Genomic DNA, 18,952 nt, shown 5'->3' on the forward strand with positions numbered 1-18,952 from the left:
GCGGCGTTCTCCTCAGCAGAGGAGCGCGGCCCGTGTGGCTTCGGGCCGCGGGTCGGACGTTCTGTAGATTTATTAGGAACACGAGATCACAAGATACTCCACCGCTGCGCTGCAGGCGCTTGGTTTGCGGGCAGCTCCGGGGGGAGCGGCGCGGCCCGAGAGGCGCCCGGCCTCATACTAAGCGTCCACCTGGAGCTGCAGGCAGCGGTTGGAGCCGGTAGAGAAGCCCATGGACTCCAGCGTCCAGCGCTGCGTCCACAGCTGCGTCCTCACGCGTGTCCTTGTGTTTGCAGGTTGTCAGGGTTCATGCTGCCGTCTCCCATCGTCAGCAGTGGATCTATACTGGCCTTGTGGTTCACCACCGACTTCGCCGTCAGCGCGCAGGGCTTCAGAGCGGTGTACGAAGGTAAGGCCCCGTTCGTTGTCTCTGGAGTCAGGATAACATGAAGTGGACTGAAGCTGAGCATCTATTCGCTCTATTCAGGCTACAGCGTTCACTGCAGGTACAAAACGTGAGGGATGAAGTGAAGTGTGCCGCTGTCGCTAATTCCTGTTTTCTGCCTAATGGTTAATTGGTAACTGTCAGACATGACGTCAGCGGTTTTTAGATGCGGTCATACACGGTTCCACACGTGTCCAGACTGGGTGAAGCCGTGAGGTTGTGTTCAGGTCTTCCCACATTAACCGGACATTTGATGCGTGTCTGTCTCACCTGAGACCTGAAACCATGTTAGTCACGCTCCATGTCTGCACGTGTCCTGAACACTGTTTACATCCCTGTTTCATGTCATGTGCTCCCGGTCTCAGGCGCTGTGTGTGTGTGTGTGTGTGTGTGTGTGTGTGTGTGTGTGTGTGTGTGTGTGTGTGTGTGTGTGTGTGTGTGTGTGTGTGTGTGTGTGTGTGTGTGTGTGTGTGTGTGAGGAGGTATGAGAACGTCTGCATGCCTGTTGGGATGTGACACAAATGCTTAATCTGACCTTTTGAAGATACACACACACACACACACACACACACACACACACACACACACACACACACACACACACACACACACACCGTTCCATTACGCTTGTATAACAGTTCATCTATGAATCATCTAAATATCAAAGACAAACTCAAGAGACCAGATATGCACACACTCACTCTCTAGTGTGTGTGTGTGGGGGGGGGGGGGGGGGGGGGGGGGGGGGGGGGGGGGGGGGGCGTGGGGGGGGTGGGGTTGTGTTTGGTGTACAGTTTGTGTATGTTGTAAAGCAAACCTGAAGTTCCATTCCATCCCTGAGTGTTTTTGTTGCCTCAGGGGTGGACGTGATGTGTGCTTTTGTCACCGGCAGCTGTTTCTCATAATGACTTTTCTTTTTCTAGTGTTGCTTTGTTTTGCATTGAAGTCATCAAACACTTGCGTCATTGTAGAGCACATTGTAATTTGTTTTGTGTATCCACATGAAGGTGGTCCTGATGCGGGCGGCTCCGTGGTGCAGTGGTTAGCGTCTCCAGCTAGCGGAGCCTGGGAGGTGGAGCCCGGTGCGTGTTTGTGTGCGCCGGCCTGTGACGCACACGTCCAGAACCGTCCGGAACCTCGCATGAACCCCAGTCTGTGTGATGTTCCTAATGCAAGTTGTCAAAACAAAGTCAGTGTGCGTTGAAAAGGTGATTTCATATGTACAGTAATAAACCCGTGGGGAAATCAGCAATTTGTGAGGCGTCCGTCTCAAACTGCCGGATGATTTGCCGGCATCATTTCGTGTACACGCTTTCATTAAGTGGCGGCGTCTTGTGCTGTGGAGCCTGAAGCTGTGACGTGCAGGGTGTGTCTGTCCAGGTGACCTGCTGCTGCTGCTGTCTCTGTATATCCGTAGTTGTCCCTGTTGTTGCGGCTGCAAGATTTCCCTGCGGAGCGAAGTAAAACACAGATGAAGTCACAAAGCTCAGCTCCAACACTAGTTATCACTCAAAGTAATTATTTCCAACATCATCTTTACCTAATTTGCTGTCGCTTCCCTGTCTCCGCGGCTCCTCATTTCTGTATAATTTATCCAAACCAGCCTTTCTATTATTCTTAACAACCTGTTTCTGCCGTTGTCTGTAACATACAGCAGTTTCCTGACTCAGAACAACTTCCCCTCTGTTCCGTCGCTTTATTGCAAGGATCCAGCTTGAAGCCTGAACATGCCGACGGAGGTCAGTGAGAGGCCTCTAGAGGCCCGAGAGGGCGAGACGCGGCCCGGTCAAAAGAAGCTGTAAGCGGTGGAAAAGCAAGGCCTCGCTGATAAAAAAAAAAAAAAGGCAGGCTTGCAAACCGGCTCTGCAAGACGAGATAATCATCAATTAATTTCCCCTGAAGCCGAGAGAGAGAGAGGAGAGATGAGGGTGGAGATGAGGAGGTGTAGCTTAGCTGGAGAAGAGGAGTTCATGTGTGTCTGTGGCACTAGTCGGTAGCCTTTACTAAATTAAGAGGGAAAACAATATTCAAACATCATAAATATCATTATCATCAAGCTGAGAACACCAGAACGTGCAGCTCTGCTTATCTTTTATTAACCACAAGGCTGTTATGATGGTATTTTGCATTCAGAAGCTCTGGGGTCCTGGATGGAGGCTTTTTGTCACATGTAATTCTCCCGTCTCCCTCGCCATCGTCTCCGTCTGTTTCCCCTGCAAAAAAAAAAAAAAAAAAAGTCATAAAATAATTTTAAATATTTATATTTGCAGCCTCTGTGTTCCCAAATCATGCAGCGAGTGGAAACTCTCGCAGCTGCTTCATCAGGAGCCCCCGGCCTGCAGCCACGGCCACGGATGCTTTGGAAACGAGGAGCGGGGGCCCGGAGTCGCGTCTCCGCCGGGACCCCGGCCCCGTGCGTGGACGTGACGGATGCCGCGGAGCCCGTTCCTGCCGGAGCCGCCAGTTTAACATGTGTCTAGCACTCGCGGTGCCAGATGCTGAACGTTATAAATAATTAAACTTTTAGTAAAAGATTGCCAGGCCTCAAATGAGTTTGCAGCGGTCGCCTGGCAACAAGAAGCATTACCAGCACTTCCCTCAAGCATCCGTTAAGTGCACCTACGTACGTGTGAAGACGGGAGCCGCGCGAGTGTCTGCTTCACAACACGGGCCTGAAACAGGGCAGCACGAGGAGGACGGGACACAAACCTCCTTCACACGTGTAGGTTGTGGTAACTTGAGGTTTGGGCCAATTCACTCATTCATAATGCTGTTGAATCCGTTGGATGTTCAGCAGTTAGTGAATCAACCAGACAAGCTGAGCCCACGTCTGAGCGCGGCGTCTGTGTGCATATTTCAGGCCGTGGCTTCTTGTTTTGTCCCATTTCTTGCACTTATGGCCTCACTCACCGTGTCGCAGTGGTTGGGTATTATGGGGTGTATGGGTCCATGCTGCAGTAATGCCTGCCTAATGTGTGCCTCTGTTGCCTCAGTATGTGTGTATATGTGTGGAATTTCAGGAAGTTCCCTCTCTCTCTCTCTCGCTCTCTCTCTTGCTCTCGCTCTCTCTCTCTCTCTCTCTCTCTCTCTCTCTCTCTCTCTCCCTCTCTCGCTCTCTCTCTCCCTCTCTCTCTCTCCCTCCCTCTGGTGTGTAGTACGCTGGTGTAGGATCCATTAGAATCACTTCCTGGAGCCTCCAAGTCTGGTTGCAGCCTCCAGCTCTGCTGATTAACTTACACATAGGAAACACTGATTACCTCCCTTCATTCATCCAGCCTCTCTTATTGTTATGATTAGACATGAGACGTTTTATTTTCTTGACTAATCATCTCCATCAGATATGAATCGTCCGGCTGCTGCTGAATCAACGCTGTCCATCACCGTGTTGTTAAACGCAGCCGTGACAGCTATAGCTCAGGCTTCACCAGCCTGGATGACGGCAGACGTTCGCTCGACCTATAATCACAGACACCATTCAAGTTCGAAACACGTCAGACTGTGGAAGATTTGTGTTTGAAAAGGCTTCGTGAACATCACTAACAACAGGATCAGACGAGAATTGGACGCGGAAGGTCACCAGCTCCTGCTTTTGTTTGGGTTGTTATCCTTAATCTATTCAACAACAAGAAAACTTATCTCGTCTTCATCAGTAGATTCTTTGTTTTTGTTTTTATATAATACCTAAATTTTCATTTTCGAAATTCGTGAGAAATCTGTTTCTGGAGCATTAACCAGTGATTAACGGTAAAAACCGGCTCCATTCTTTTCACACGCTCTTCGCTTCTGAATCTTGAGTCTCTGTTTTCACCTCCTTCCTGTACTTTTATATGCAAATCTCTGCTTTCATAATTTTGCTTTTTGAGCGACATTCACATCCAGTCGCCCAGTAAACTAAATGAACAGCGCAACACAATCCTTCAGGATTAGACCGTATCACACATCAAGCCTTTCAGTCAGATTTGTAGCCGTGGAGCGAAATTTATTTTTAAATTTCTAAACCTGCTTTCTGTGCTCACAAGCAAGAAGAAGCCTTGAGACGCACAAAACGCGAAAAGGAAAATCCACTTATTGTTTTTTTTAAATTCGCCATCACATGCCTCACATTTGTCACCGTACTTTGGATCCGTCTGTATAATTTAATCAGCTGCAGCGTTCAGCTTGCACACGAACTGTAGCCGCTGATGTGGGATGTGTCCTATATTTAGAATTCATAGATTCACAATAATAACTGCTTTCATTAGATCAGAGAATTATTGAGCCTGTAGATTTGGCAACGGCAACGCAGACGTCGTCTACAGTATCTGAGTGAGAGTTGCAGGGTAAACAAGTCCCAGTCATTCCAGAGGAAAATGAATTCATTTGGATTCTTTTTGATTAGCTTGTTGAGGAAACGGCTCGTGTGTATACTGATGTCATGACTCGCGCACACACACACACACACACACACACACACACACACACACACACACACACACACACACACACACAGTGGACGTTAATAGGTTTGCTGTAAACATGATAGGATTTTAATGACTGTTGCTTTGATGCATATGATGGAATGTTGCGTGTCTGTTTATGCGCTGCGTCTCCCAGACTCGCTCACATGCGTGTGGACCAAACTGTGGCTGACATTTGTTGCATTGTGCGTCGCCTGCTATGGCTCGTATTGACCTGCTGGCGCCCGCTCCCGTCGGCGTCTGTGTGTGTCCTTCATTGAGGATAACAGGTGACTGAGTTGGGTCAGAACCCATAGATCCATCAGCGAAGCTACTCAGCAAACGCCACCAACCATTACAGGAAGCGGCCGTCAACACGGACGCTCGCGCATCTCTTTGTGTGCACGCGCGTCCCGTGGAGACGAGGAGACGGTGGGTGGGGCGGAGGGGGGACGGGGACGTGGTCCGTTACACCATTAACCCGCATTGACTGCGGCGCCATAGGAAGCTCTTCACTCTGGGAGTGTGTTATGTAACGCCGCTGTTATTGATGCCGGCAGTCGTCGGCCGCATCGATCTGAGCAGCAGTGTCAACCTCCCCGCTGAGCGTGTGCGTCTGTGGCTGCGGTGAGGGAGGGAGGGGGGGCGTTCAAGGGGGATGCCGCCGCCATCAGAACATGTTGACAGAGCCGAGACGCGTCCTGTCCACACACACACACACACACACACACACACACACACACACACACACACACACACACACACACACGCGAGTGTGTAATCAACTTCCCACCATGCAGTACAGTCAATACAGCATCTAAGTGCTTTGAACTTAGCACCCTTCAGTGCTATTCTCAGTCTGTTTGTGCTAACCGCTCTCTCGGCACAGTAACTAAAAGCAGAGGGTGGGATAATATTCTCACACCTGGGAAGTGTGGGGCTCGTCCGCGCCGTTGTCTCGTTGGCTGCTGGACAGCTACGGATATCGAGCTGCGTCTATTCAGAGCGAGTCAGACGCGGCCTTTGTGCAGCCTCCATCACTTGTTCTGACTGGAAAGCTGCGCGCGTTTCCTCCGCTCCGGGACTGAACCCGCTCAATGGAGCCGCGAGGAGCTCGTCTCTGAAGCCCTCCCTGTGCTTGTTTGTGCTGCGGCGACGCTCTCCTTGTAATTTCCTACTCAGCTGTCTAGTAGTTTATACCACACCTATTAATAGCGCAGATTAAAATTGGAATTAGCGTTTTCACCATCGCAGCAGGAGTTTCCACTCAGCAAGTGGGATGCGTTTATATTTAGCCTGCAGCCTGTAGCCGTCGCTTCCAGTTGAACCGCTCGCGTTCTGGTTCTGTGTGTGATCTGCTCATGAGGCACGAAAACCTGCACTGTGTCACGTCTGTGATCTTCTTGATGGAGAATGAACATTTAAATGATTTGTGCTGAAAGGAATTGATCAGCTGAACAAATAGCCTGAATGTTGTTTACCTTGGCTTCTTCTTCTTCTTCTTCTTCTTCTTCTTCTTCTTCTTCTTCTTCTTCTTCTTCTTCTTCTTCTTCTTCTTCTTCTTCTTCTTCTTCTTCTTCTCTTCTTCTTCTTCTTCTTCTTCTTCTCTTCTTTCTTCTCTTCTTCTTCTTCTTCTTCTTCTTCTTCTTCTTCTTCTTCTTCTTCTTCTTCTTCTTCTTCTTCTTCTTCTTCTTCTTCTTCTCCTTCTTCTTCTTCTTCTTCTTCTTCTTCTTCTTCTCCTTCTTCTTCTTCTCCTCCTCCTCCACTTTTGTGGAACCACAACCTTTCTATGTTTCATCATCTTCACCTCCATCTTCATCCTTGTCGTTCTTTTCCTGCTTTCAGACTTTTTGTGACTTTTGGCTTGTCTAGTTTTATTCTTCAACTATCGATTCAGCTAAGGTTAAAAGTTAAAGCACCGTGGCAAAGTCCTCGGGCTGAAGAAGCACCTGCGATGAGTGTTTGACATTTCAGATTTTAGTAAAGACAGACCTTTTCTGGCCTGTGAGGCTTCTGCCCAGTTTATGAGGCCTTTAAAGAGCACGTCCTGGTCACACACTTTAAAACAGTGGTTTGTGTGTTAATCCGAGAACACTGGTTCGGCGTCATCGTTGGAGGAACTTTCTGTAACAATAGGGGTTTCTCACAATGTTCTAGCAGCACCTGGGATTCCTGGAAGTGACAGGCACAGTGCACATCGGCCTCAGACACAGAAAAGCTCAATTGTAGCGTCCAGTGTTACACATTATGCATTTGTTTACTGAACAGCCAAATTCAGAGCAGAGCTGAATCAAGTATAGGACTGAACCCATGGTGTGACGTGAGACCCCCCAACTTGACGTTCTTATCTCTGACGTGCCACCAGATCCAGCTCGATGCTGCTCAATTGAACTGTAAAAGCACAATGTGAATAGGGCCAGAGATAAAAGATTCCTTTAGCATTTTCATATCTGCGCGCTGCCGTTTCATCCTCACTGTTTCTCTCTCTGATGATAAGCAGAGCTTATAAAATCTGTGAGAATATTGGCGACACAAAGATCTCGCTTACTGTCATTTAAGCCTCGCTCTCGCTGACTTTCAGTCATGCTTTTCGTTCCTCTCTGGCTTCAACTGTCTGAATTCGTGGCTCCGTGTCTGTCTCACACCTTAAATCTTTAACACATCAGAGTCGTCCAAGGAAAAAGGCTGGATGTTTGTGTCGAGTACTTATCGTGCCTTGTAAAATGTATCCAGACAGTATTTATATACATTTTTTCAAACGTGGACGTCCATCACGTCTAAACATGGACGACTTCTTTTTACGTATGTATAAATGTGATAGTTGAAATGTTTGTAATTCTTACCATAAGACATGAACACTGTGTTAAACTATGGTATGTAGACGTCCGGATGCCACAGAACCTATGCACTCAGCACCGCAGCCCTGCAGACTGGATGTCCTGTATTTACTGCACACACGGAGCATGTTTGACGGCACGTCCTCCCGGAGCAGGAGCAGACTGTTAGTCTGAAAGCGTCTGAACGTGTGACCAGGGTTCCTAAAGTCCAAATGGGCCCGTGCTTAATAAAACAGTCACGAGGGCATCGTCTCCCTAAGTGTAATACGTCTGAGCTTCATGCAAAGAAAGACATGAGGCTCAGTGTCTAAACGAATGCGAATGCATGAGTGACTGGGTGAAAAATGGGACAGCAGCATGAAGGAGAAATAACTTTGAATTCATTCGTATCAGTTCATCTGTTTACCTTCAACCTGGGTAATAATCACGTTCAACCATGCTTGATAAGGAGAATGGGCACTTTATTAGGTATAAGTAGCAAACATAGAATAGAATGAGCACTTTCCTGGCATTATCAACTTCAAACCTGAGAAACTTTAAACTGGTAATTAATGGTAGAGTTGAACTGGTCAGACTGGTCAGAACTGCTCAACCTACGTTTTAAGTTCTGCTTGGAAGCATGGACGCAGGTGAAACAGAGGCAGCTGCGGATGAACAGGGACAGAACGACGCTGCTGATGCTGATAAGACGCTGGGGATCCGTCCCCTCTGATATCGCTACTGTTGGAATAAATGCAAAGCTGCACTAGTCGTCGTCAGGACGCTGGAAAGCTGTGGAGGCTGAAATGAAACTAATGAAATGAAAATAACGTGTTCCTTTGAATGCAAAGTCAAATTCTGGGTGCTTTTTCTGCTCTTGCATTTCAAGGTCTGCATATTTTATCACAATTAAATGCAAGTCTGACCTGAAGATGAACTTGACGTTCATCCAAAGGGTTTAATAGTTACAATTATATTAAACTATGTTATGTGTGTCTGACAGAAAGATATTAGGTGAACTTGATTTATTGCTGTCTTAGCTGCTCATTTCATCCAAACCTCATGAACAGGCATAAACAGAGAGAAGAGTCCAACGATCCTGTACAGGGACAAAAACATTAATGACGTGCAATGAAAAGGTGCAAGTTATTGCATAAAAACTGTGTCATGAATGAAATGGTGCACAAAATGGTGCTTGAGCATCAGCACACGTTAAAATACAATTACATTTGAGGTAAATAGTCGTCTTTCCTTGTTAGTGGCGCTTGTCCTCCTGCACATAATCACATTTCTGCTCATGGTTTATTGATGGCCGGCCGAGTTACAGCTCCTCTCCCATATTTACTGTCAGTGTGCGGGTGGAGGTCGGGTCAGTCTCTCAGGTCGCCTCTGTTCTGCCGCGTGTGGCAGCCGCTCCCCACACCCACTGTGTGTCGTGTTCATTTGTATGTGGGTCCGTAGTTCCATTTGATGTTACTCGGAGCAGATGGAGCAGAAAATTGATGCTGTGGACGCGTAATACAGCATCTAGGTAGTTACACTGTATGTGATGTGCATGTGTAGTCGGCATCATACGATAACAACCACAGATCAATGCTTAGTCATTGACAGGAACAGTGGCAACGCAGCCTGAATATGTTTAAAGGCAGAACAGACGCGAGAGCAGGCGAGCGGATGCAAATACGTGGAGGGGAGCAGACGAGGAGGAGGAGGAGGACGAGGGGAGAGGCAGCGAATGTCCAACGAGGAAGAGAAGGGAGCGTGAGAGTAGGCTGGGGAGGAAGAGGAGCATGCGATCCCTGGAATACCAAGCACTGCTCTGGCTGAGAGAGGAGAGGAGGGGGAGCCGTGAACGATGGGGAGCCGCCGCGGAATACCAAAGACAGAATAAAGGCAGGGAGCCTCTTCAAGTCATTTTCAGATTAATTCCAAAGTCTTTGCTCCAGCTTTAAAAAAAGACTCGTGCACTTAAAGCAGCGGTACCTGGCGGTAGCAACTGCTCTTCTTCTAAGGTCGTTAGTACAAAGTTCCTGACAGTAAATCTTTTACTTGGTTTTGCAAACAGTTTGTCAGTAGATGGAGGCAGTGAGGAATTTCACAGCTGCAGGAGGAGGAGGAGAAGAAGGAGAAGGAGAAGGAGAAGAAGGAGAAGAAGAAGAAGAAGAAGAAGAAGAAGAAGAAGAAGAAGAAGAAGAAGAAGAAGAAGAAGAAGAAGAAGAAGAAGAAGACAGAGGAGGATGTGAGAAGCTGAACGAGAGATTAGGAAAAAGCGTGATGATAGTAAAGAGGCTGGAGGAGGGAGGAGAGAGAGAGAGAGAGCGAGAGAGAGTCGACTTCAGGAGTCGTGCTTGCTCGGCTGAACTCAAATCTTTTCCCAAGATGCATTTTGTTTGAGATGTGCCTAAAAGTGGAACACACACACATACGCACACACACACCTTTCCCTGGAGGAGACTCCCTGTCATACACTCTGAGGCAAATATACACGCACACACACACACACACACACACACACACACACACACACACACACACACACACATCGTTTCACCCAAACTAACAGCAACAAGTTGTTAACATGTTCATCGCGACGGAGGACGACGAGGACGGGAGGAGAGATAACGAGCAGGAACGTGCAGACTGATGTTGATCACAGGACCGAACGCGGCTGAGCATTTTGGGTTTGGGTGAAAGTACAAGATGATGAATGTCTGTGTGATCTCCAGTAATGCATTCAAAGCACTTTACATATGATTTAAAAGGCAAGAATCCAGGCGCTTAAGCAAATCGTTTAAAAAGCCTTTAATCAATGTGGACTAATTACATCTTTTTGTCTCGGGGAGCATCAGTGGATGCGGGGGAATCCGGGGGAAGAGCTCCTGTTGGAATTTCTCTCCTCTTGTATTTCACATGTTGCTGCTTTTGAAAGAAGATCTGGTCTCTTTGTCTTGGTGCCTGAAACCTTTTGCATTTCGCCGAAGCCGCCGTTCCTCAGACCAGGACATGATTGCGCTGCAGGAACATCTGACATTTCAGAGAGTCGCAGATTTCACCTGCCACCGGTTGATATGGATGATTGTTTACCCCAAGGAGCATAATGACGCGTCATAATCACTGCGTGGCATTTGCTCAGGTCCGGCTTCAGTTGCATTTTTGCCTTAATTACGCTCCAATCACTGCAGCTCATGCATCTAATTAGTTAATCAAGACTGTCACTGATACTTTTTACCACCTTCCTGTGTCAGTGACCTTTGAACCCGACCCTGGATGCTGTGTGTCTCATTGCAGGCTTACATTTATCTGATAATTCATTTATTTTTTTATTTTTCTCATCTCATTTCAAGTTTCAAGTCCATTTCCTGGAACTCTACACTGTGGCTGCCGGGCAACTCTGTGCCCTTTGACCTTTTGCAGTGTGTGTTAATGGAGGAGACGTGTCGCATGCGATGGCAGACAACAATCAGGGACCTAATGTTCTGTTCTGTAATCACCGCTCGGAGACTAATCATAATTACGATCACATTGTTCATCTGCTCTGGTTGTGTGCTTTTTTTCCTCCATCCTGCAGACACCTCTCGTCACATGTAGTCTGTGTTTAAGCATATTTTACTTTATAGAGCCATGAAAATGGCTTAATTGCACTCATAATCTGATAACAGCCACATGATCTTAACTGGGAGATAATAGAGCGGAGGAAGTCCACTGGTGTGTGCCTGCAGCCTTCTAGCTCTTTTAGCTTCCTCGTATCTTCCAGAAGCACCTCGTGCTCCCTCTCCAGCATCTCTCCCTCCGTCCCGTTCTCCCCTTCCATCACTCTCCTCCGTCTTTCCCTGCAAAAGGGCCACTCACGAGCCGCAGATAACAGGCTTCCTTCATTACCGCTGCGTCTCCGCGCTGTCAGTCCCCGGGTTATTTACCTTCACAAAGCGTGACTCAGCTCGTGCACTGCGGTGGGAGGGACGTGTTCGCGTGTAGAGCTGGAGACCATCGCTCACTCAGGAGCTCGCAGGGCGACCGAAGCTAATCTCGAGGGGAGCGTTAATATTTGTCCTGAATAACAACTCGCAGGAAAAGTCATCCATCCTCTGGGGACCATAAATTAGAGGCGATGCTTTTAATAGCTGTTGAATCATTTCATTATGGACCAACGTGGTGTAGTGACAGCGTCACGTAATGATCACAGAGGGGACGTTAAGGAGCCTCATGGAGCTTTACCTGAATAACAAGCGCTGGGTGACATTTAGCTTCTGGAGCCAGACTGTGTCTTTACATTTAGAGAAGAAGAAAAAATCAGACGTGTGATTGGAGCCTTTGAGGATGCTCACTCTCTGTCCCAGTTGACCCTAATACTGGAGATACAGTATGGAGGAGCTCTACTAATGTCATTTCCAAACCTGGGATCCCTGTTACAGTCCATTATGACAACCTGCCATAATGTGATTGAAGGTGACTCCATTGTTCTGACAGCGACGCTGATGGAGGCATTGAATGGATCTGGGACGTGCCACGTTAAATTCCCCCACTTTTTAGTTCAGAAGAAGACGAAGAATGTTGCTGCTGTAATAATATTTAGCAAAGCCTTTGTTTGCTGCATAAGTGGATGATGGATTGCAGCTGATTCTGAGTCCTCCTGTGAGCAGAGCGCCGCCGTCATCCCCTCGTTACGCCGGAACGACTCCCATTGGAGCGGCCGGTCACGCGCCGCCCCCCGTGCGTCCTGTCACTCACCGGTCAGAACGCAGATGGAATTTGGCTCGAACTGAGCTGGACGCTGCAAACAGTCATTGGCATTAGCGCAACAACGGCCCGACCCCCGCGCCCGTCGTTATAAAATCACAGGCATTATCATCATTTAACCCTTTGGACGCGAGCCATTATACGTCCGTGCCGCTCCTTTATTTTGGGCCCACGATGCTGTTGATTGGTCGGTGATTCGTTCTGGACGTCACCGCGGCCGCGACGCGCTGCATACGTGAACAGGTTCTCAGCTGGCACTTTGTCAGAGTCTACTTAATGTTTGAAGGCGCGTCTTAGGAGGTAAAAGCGGAGCGCTGCAGGCCAGGAATAGCAGCAGAGCCGTCTGTGAGTGGGGCGGCAGGAAGACGCGCTGATGTATTATTGTCTGAGGCTCCGGCCCGTTTAGACCACGTGGAAATGGCCGTTTGGGGCCGTGGATGTGAGAAACGCTCCCGTGTGTCTCCTCCCTCTCTCTCTCTAATGCGCGTGTCCTTCCTCGCGCTCTAAAGGTCATTCCCAGTCAGACACATTAGCAAGGCTGACTGCACGGACGCTCCGCTCATTGATCAAAACGCACTCGCTCGCGGTCGGTCGGACGCGCCCGCGCATTGGGCGGAGACGCGCCGCAGCCTCTCTCCTCTGCTGTCCCGCGCGAGGTCCTTGGTTTCGGGCCCAAACGGTTCGGCGGCGCAGGAGACAGCTGTGACGGCGCCCGTAGAGGATCCGTCAGCGCAACGAGGACGCGCGTGATTTCATTCGACCCCCTCGCTCTTGTCGCACTGACGGCGACTGAAGCTCCTCAGCCTCGGCATTAACGACCTTCCTGCAGTTCTTCTGGTTGGTTCCCTCCGTTCAAAGACATGTCCATTAGATTAACAGGAGCTGATGTCCAGACAGAACCTGTACAGCTCCTACTTTGTTCTATGTTTGTTCATACGTTGCCTCTTTAACTGTTGAATTCTGGAGAACAGCTGTAAAATGTTACATGTTTGTTTTCATTCTCTTACTTTATATCTCCATTATTTGTATTTTATTGTGTTATTTTATTATGTAGCCATGCTATAAATTTCATTATAGTGTCCTTCTTGCGTCTGAATTCAAGGATCTCCCTTCAAACAGCAGCGTGACATGACTCCCCCCCTCCTCCCTCCATCCTCTCCACGTTGTGCGGCTTGATCCAAACTCTGGTCACCAGTTGTGTCGCTCTCCATCGGAGACCAGGTCACTTCCTGCCACCTAAATGTCGCTTGCGTTCACCACCAGTGACTCACACACACGCGCACCCACTTGCTTCGCCCTGGGCTGCGATGAGCATATCAGCAGTCAAATTCCCTCCACAACTGGAGTGCAACAAAATCACTGACCACAACAGATCCACACACGCAACCACACACAATTCACTAACGCTCTCCCGCTGCTCGGGTTGCACAGTTGTGGCCTGTGTTGACAGCTTTCACTGCGAGAACTGAAATCAGTCAAGGATTATTCTGCTGCGAGTGTGTGTGTGTGTGTGTGTGTGTGTGTGTGTGTGTGTGTGTGTGTGTGTGTGTGTGTGTGTGTGTGTGTGTGTGTCTGCATGCGTGCGGTAACCAAACCAACAGATTGCCAGCAGTCGCTGGGTTGTTTTCTGCCTGCTCATGCAACAAATTCAATTCCAGCCAGTCAGCAAACCAGAGATGTCTATCTAGAGGAGGCCTGCGACCGGAGCCACCGAGGTCAAAACACAACTTTAGCCAGTAAGCAAGGCTTTATTAGGCTTTACCGCGCATTGTTCCTTACAACTTCAAATCTAGAGACATAAAAAAGCCAAGAGCCGGGGATTTGGAGTGATTCAGACCCGCCTGTGTGACAGCCTTGGAAGGTGAAATAAGGTCCAGTGAACCTGGTTGGAGCCACCACTTTTAGACTTAAGACCAACACAAATAGTTTTACTCTGTCAGCTTGAAAAAAGGGAAACTTTAAATGAACGGGTCCGTAAATCTGCTTGTGTTTATGACAGACTTGATGAAACCATCATTAGCTGATTAACAGCACACACAAAACATGCATACATGTATTATTCATAGGGACAAAGTAATGAAATCACGTGCTCATTGCTTTTTGCTTTGCACAAATGATCAAAAGCTAAAGATTTTAGATTTTATTTTTGGTTTAATACAAGTTTCTATAACAATATATTAAGATATTGAAATGCCGCCTGGCCTTTTTTTGATGTCAGACCTTGAGTGAGAATGATAATCAGGAACACAAAGTCATGTTTGGACCGAGTCAGAACTTCTGGGAGTCTTGAACCAGCTGAAGCTCCCACATTGTGATTATCTGAGGCTACAGTGGTTCAGTTCTCAGAGTCCGTCCGCGGAGCCACACATTTTCATGATGATGGCTGCGTCCAGACAGCGGGGGCCAAGCGCAGCGCTGATCTGTGCTGCTCCACACTCCACTGCCGGCGTCGCCTCTCGTCCGCACACTTGATTGTAACAGCACTTCACTCGTTCAACTCGGCTCATGTGAAGCCACGCGGGCACGGAGAGACTCCTGGAAACGTGAACGAAGTGGGCGGGAAAAAAATAAAACGCTCGCCGAGAAGCACGGTGGCTTCTACGTGAGGGGCGTCCTCGCAGGTTGCCAGGTGTTCATCACCTGGCAACCGGTTTAAAGCACTCGGCGGTCGAGTCAGCGCGGCCGATCAGTGCCCGGGATCCGTCCAGACGCCAATGTGACGAGGTTGAAGAGGTCAGCCATCGAGAGCTCCGCTGCAAACGTCGCCTCTATTTTAGCTCCCGCCACTTCAATTATTTAACTACACCACTCTGAAGAGCAGGGCAGGTGGAGAGCGAGACGGAGGGACGGACGCGCCCAGACTCTAATCGGGAGCGCCGCCGCCGCGATGGCGCTAATGACACTGTCAGCGCAGAAGCCGCTGCCTCACAATATGGCCGCCGCCTCGCTTTTCATCACATCATGATATCCTCTCAGAGGAAGTGCTGAATCTGTGATGACTAAATGTCATTACGCATGCATAAAGGCTGTTAATATTAATGGCCACGTTGCCGCCAGCTGTTTTAATATTCAGGGAGAGAGAGGCAGAGAGTGGAGGGCGAGAGAGGTCAAGTGTTGCGTAGCACAAAAGCGGGGCAGTACTCCGCGCAACACTTCATGCTAAACGCGTTATGTGGAGTATTTTCAATTACCTAATTACTACAACGTTAATTACAGCTGCCGGCCTGCGAGACGGCTGTCACACTGGAATAAAGACATTCAGTCCAACACGTTAAACATTTCCAGCTTCCGTGAGCTGCTAAAGCTCGTCGCTCATCCGAACAGCTGGACTCGTGTTGCTGTTGTTCTCCAGCTCATAGGCAACACTTCCCAAGTGTAGTAAATGGGCGGCGGCCGTTTAAAAGTGTGGGCGAGGACGACGAGGTGAGCTCAGGAGGCCGAACACGCAGCCAGAAGTTGTTTAAGACTCACTGTCATGCATGTGTACCCCATTGTGTTTTTCTGTCAGAGTAGAATTAGCTCAGGTTTGTTAAGTGATTAAAGCAATTTAGGTTCCAGTTACGTTTCTCTTTCACCGTAATTATGGCTTTTTACTCAGAATTTCCACCCTGTGAACTCGCTCCTTTCATCCCGTTTCCTTTCTCGCTCTCTCGCCCGCTCTGTCATCCACTTATGTCTGATGTGTCAGTCATTCGGGGTCTTAGCGAACCAAAGTGTGTGTGTGTGCGTGTGCTCTATCTGGTGGAGCCAGCCTTGTGCTAATCTGACGCGCTTGGTTGACGTCCTTTAGTTGAAACTTTGCGTGACTCCGTGACAATCTCCGCTTAAGCTGAGAGACGGGGCCGACCTGCGCGTGCGACCCGAAGCTACAGGAAGAGGGAGAGTGTGTTGAATTAGCCTGTGCTGCGTGAACCGCTGTGTGCGTTCCTGCACACCTGTGACGGGTGCAGTTTGCAGCACGGGTGCGTCTGTGGGGTGATCATGGAGGCGGGTGGCCCCCCGCTGTGACGGAGTCAGCACCATGACACCCCCGGCCCCGCGCGGGACGTCCCGACCGCTAGCGAACATGCTAGGCGTGGAGGCGCTGCTGGTTCTTCTGGCTGGAAGAATGCCGTTTTATGCTTCAGCAGCTTCAGACAAGACACAAAGAGCACGCTCGCTTTTATTAAGATCAGACCAAAGGAGTTTCCTAAAATCCAACAAACACAGCTTCACTTCAGCGCCTTCCTTTATTTCAGCGTGATGTGATCAAACGCACTGTAGGAAATGCACACACACACACACACACACACACACACACGCACACACACACAAACACACTTCTGTATTCATTAAAATATTAATAACCCTGATAAGGGTTTCAGGTCTGTGTGTGTGTGTGTGTGTGTGTGTGTGTGTGTGTGTGTGTGTGTGTGTGTGTGTGTGTGTGTGTGTGTGTGTGTGCGTGTGCGTGTGCGTGTGCGTGTGTGTGTGTGTGCTTCACTCTGGGCTCGATCAGATCAGACGCTATAACACATCTGTGGACGGTTCTTGCTGGTGGCGCGTGTGTCATGTCTGTGTGTCCCCCAGCCGGGGAAATTCAAATTAAACAGCTTTATTGTCCTGTCCCTTTTAAAAGAACGGACTGGACAAGATAAGATGAAACTTTAATAAAGTGTGAGGAGAAATGAGGTCATTCAGTCACAAAAGCAGCGGCGCAGACGGACGAGGGCGCCAGCAGGAACGGGGTGGCGTCAACCTGTACCTGAGTGAGTCAGACTCTGAGTCCATGCGTAGCTTAGCGTAACTCAGCGTAGCGTAGCATAGCATAGCGTAGCGTAGCATAGCTTAGCGTAGCAGCCACGCTAGAACAGGGCTCAGTGTGCAGAGCACCAGGCGTGCCGGGTCGCCATGCGTGGGCCTGTGATGGGCCGCACCTGTCTGCACTCACCCAGCGACGGCTGGGACCGGCTCCAGCGCCGCGTGACCCGGTCCGGTCTAATGGACGGCTGTGCTGACATTTAGACCCCGGTGGAAAACAACCACTTTCATTTGTTCTACATGAGCATTTTTATTGGCTGCTTCTCACTTAAAGGTGTTACCGTGACGAAGGGAGCAGGTTTTAACTCCAGACCCGCTGACGTCCTGTTGAGAACCTCATGCTGATGGTACTTATACATACTGTCATCCAGTACAGCAACCTAATAACGTACCAGCTGGGACTAATTCTACTTTTACAAAGTAACGTTGAAGCTGAAGCTGGTGTTTGACGAGCTTAAAATAGTCATTTATGAATTTTCAAACGAGGCAGCTTCTTTAGCAAACGTCAGTGATTCGATATTATTCTTCCTGATCCTGTGCTTTGTGTATATTTGTCTTTGTCTCTGCTGCCTCTGGGCCCAATCTTTTCAAATCAAGCATTTAATGAGAAAAATATTTCTGCCTTGCTGCGTCTTTTCTCTCAAGCAGACGTGTGACAGGAGAACGTTTGGGCGTCTGAGCTTTCGCTTCCGTGCTTGCGTCATGTCCGACTCGTGACCACGGTGCATGTGTCTGCTCATTCTAATGGCTTATGTATTTTTGCCGGCGCATCATCCGGTGTAACAGCGGATCTTTATGCTAGTTCACGCAGGGTTAAATAGACTCACTGTGGCTCCTTGGCTCCGAGGAATTGAACTGGCAACCTTCAGGGTCACACAGACTGAATCTCTTCCTGGCCGATCTAAACGATCTAGATAACGAGCCCGTGGAGAGTCGATGAGTGTGTAGATTAGCATAAATTAACATAAATTAGGAAAGCAATTAATATTCTGTTCAATCTGTTCAGATGTCATCTGAGTGTCTAGAGGGAAAGCCAGACAGAAGGAAAAACAGGCAGATACAGGAGAGAGTTACAAGAAGGAAACCAGACCAGGCCTGATAACATGTTGTCAAGAAACGGATCAGATAGAAGGATCATTAGGTCCCAGAATGCACACTGCAGTGTAACATGAATCCAGCTGTAGACAACTACTGGATGGTCCTGATGTGAAACTGACACTGGATATTCACAGTTACACACACAGTAACGAGCTTCTCCTTTTTATTTAGGTCTTTGTTCACCTGATTGCTTCAGCAGATAGTGGATGTATTTATTTCATACTTAGCAAAAAACTAAATGTTCAACAAGGTTAAACAAAACAGCTTCCACTTTGAACATGTGTATTGATAATAGTCTGACATCACTGAAATATGCCCCTATGCAGCACTAATGCATCCTCCTAATCCTCTGTGGGCCGCTCGCCCGTGTTCACCGTCACATATACATTCCCCCCAGGGGATAAAGCTTATTAATCGATGCAGCAGCAACCGAACACCAACAAGAAGCCAAGAGATGGCTGTACTGTTTCATCTAGATGGGTTTACACACACACACACACACACACACACACACACACACACACACACACTGCAGCTACAGTAGCAAGACAAATACCAGCACAACATCATTTAAAGGACAACTGGAGAACATCCATCACGAGCAAAGTCTCAATTTACTCTGT

At 48.5% G+C, this 18,952-nt stretch overlaps 1 protein-coding gene across 4 annotated transcripts in view; it reads left to right on the plus strand.

The window, feature by feature from the left end:
• The window catches only part of LOC114852296 (CUB and sushi domain-containing protein 1-like), a 202,180-nt gene that overhangs the window by 20,619 nt on the left and 162,609 nt on the right, over window positions 1–18,952 (plus strand). For all 4 annotated transcript variants that reach the window (XM_055507498.1, XM_055507499.1, XM_029144613.3 and 1 more), the window contains exon 3: window positions 294–406. In XM_055507498.1, coding sequence (XP_055363473.1) covers window positions 294–406 — 113 coding nt within the window. The remainder of the gene's footprint in view (window positions 1–293; window positions 407–18,952) is intronic.

The sequence above is a fragment of the Betta splendens genome, chromosome 3 (genome assembly GCF_900634795.4).
Source record: "Betta splendens chromosome 3, fBetSpl5.4, whole genome shotgun sequence".
Lineage (NCBI taxonomy): Eukaryota > Metazoa > Chordata > Actinopteri > Anabantiformes > Osphronemidae > Betta > Betta splendens.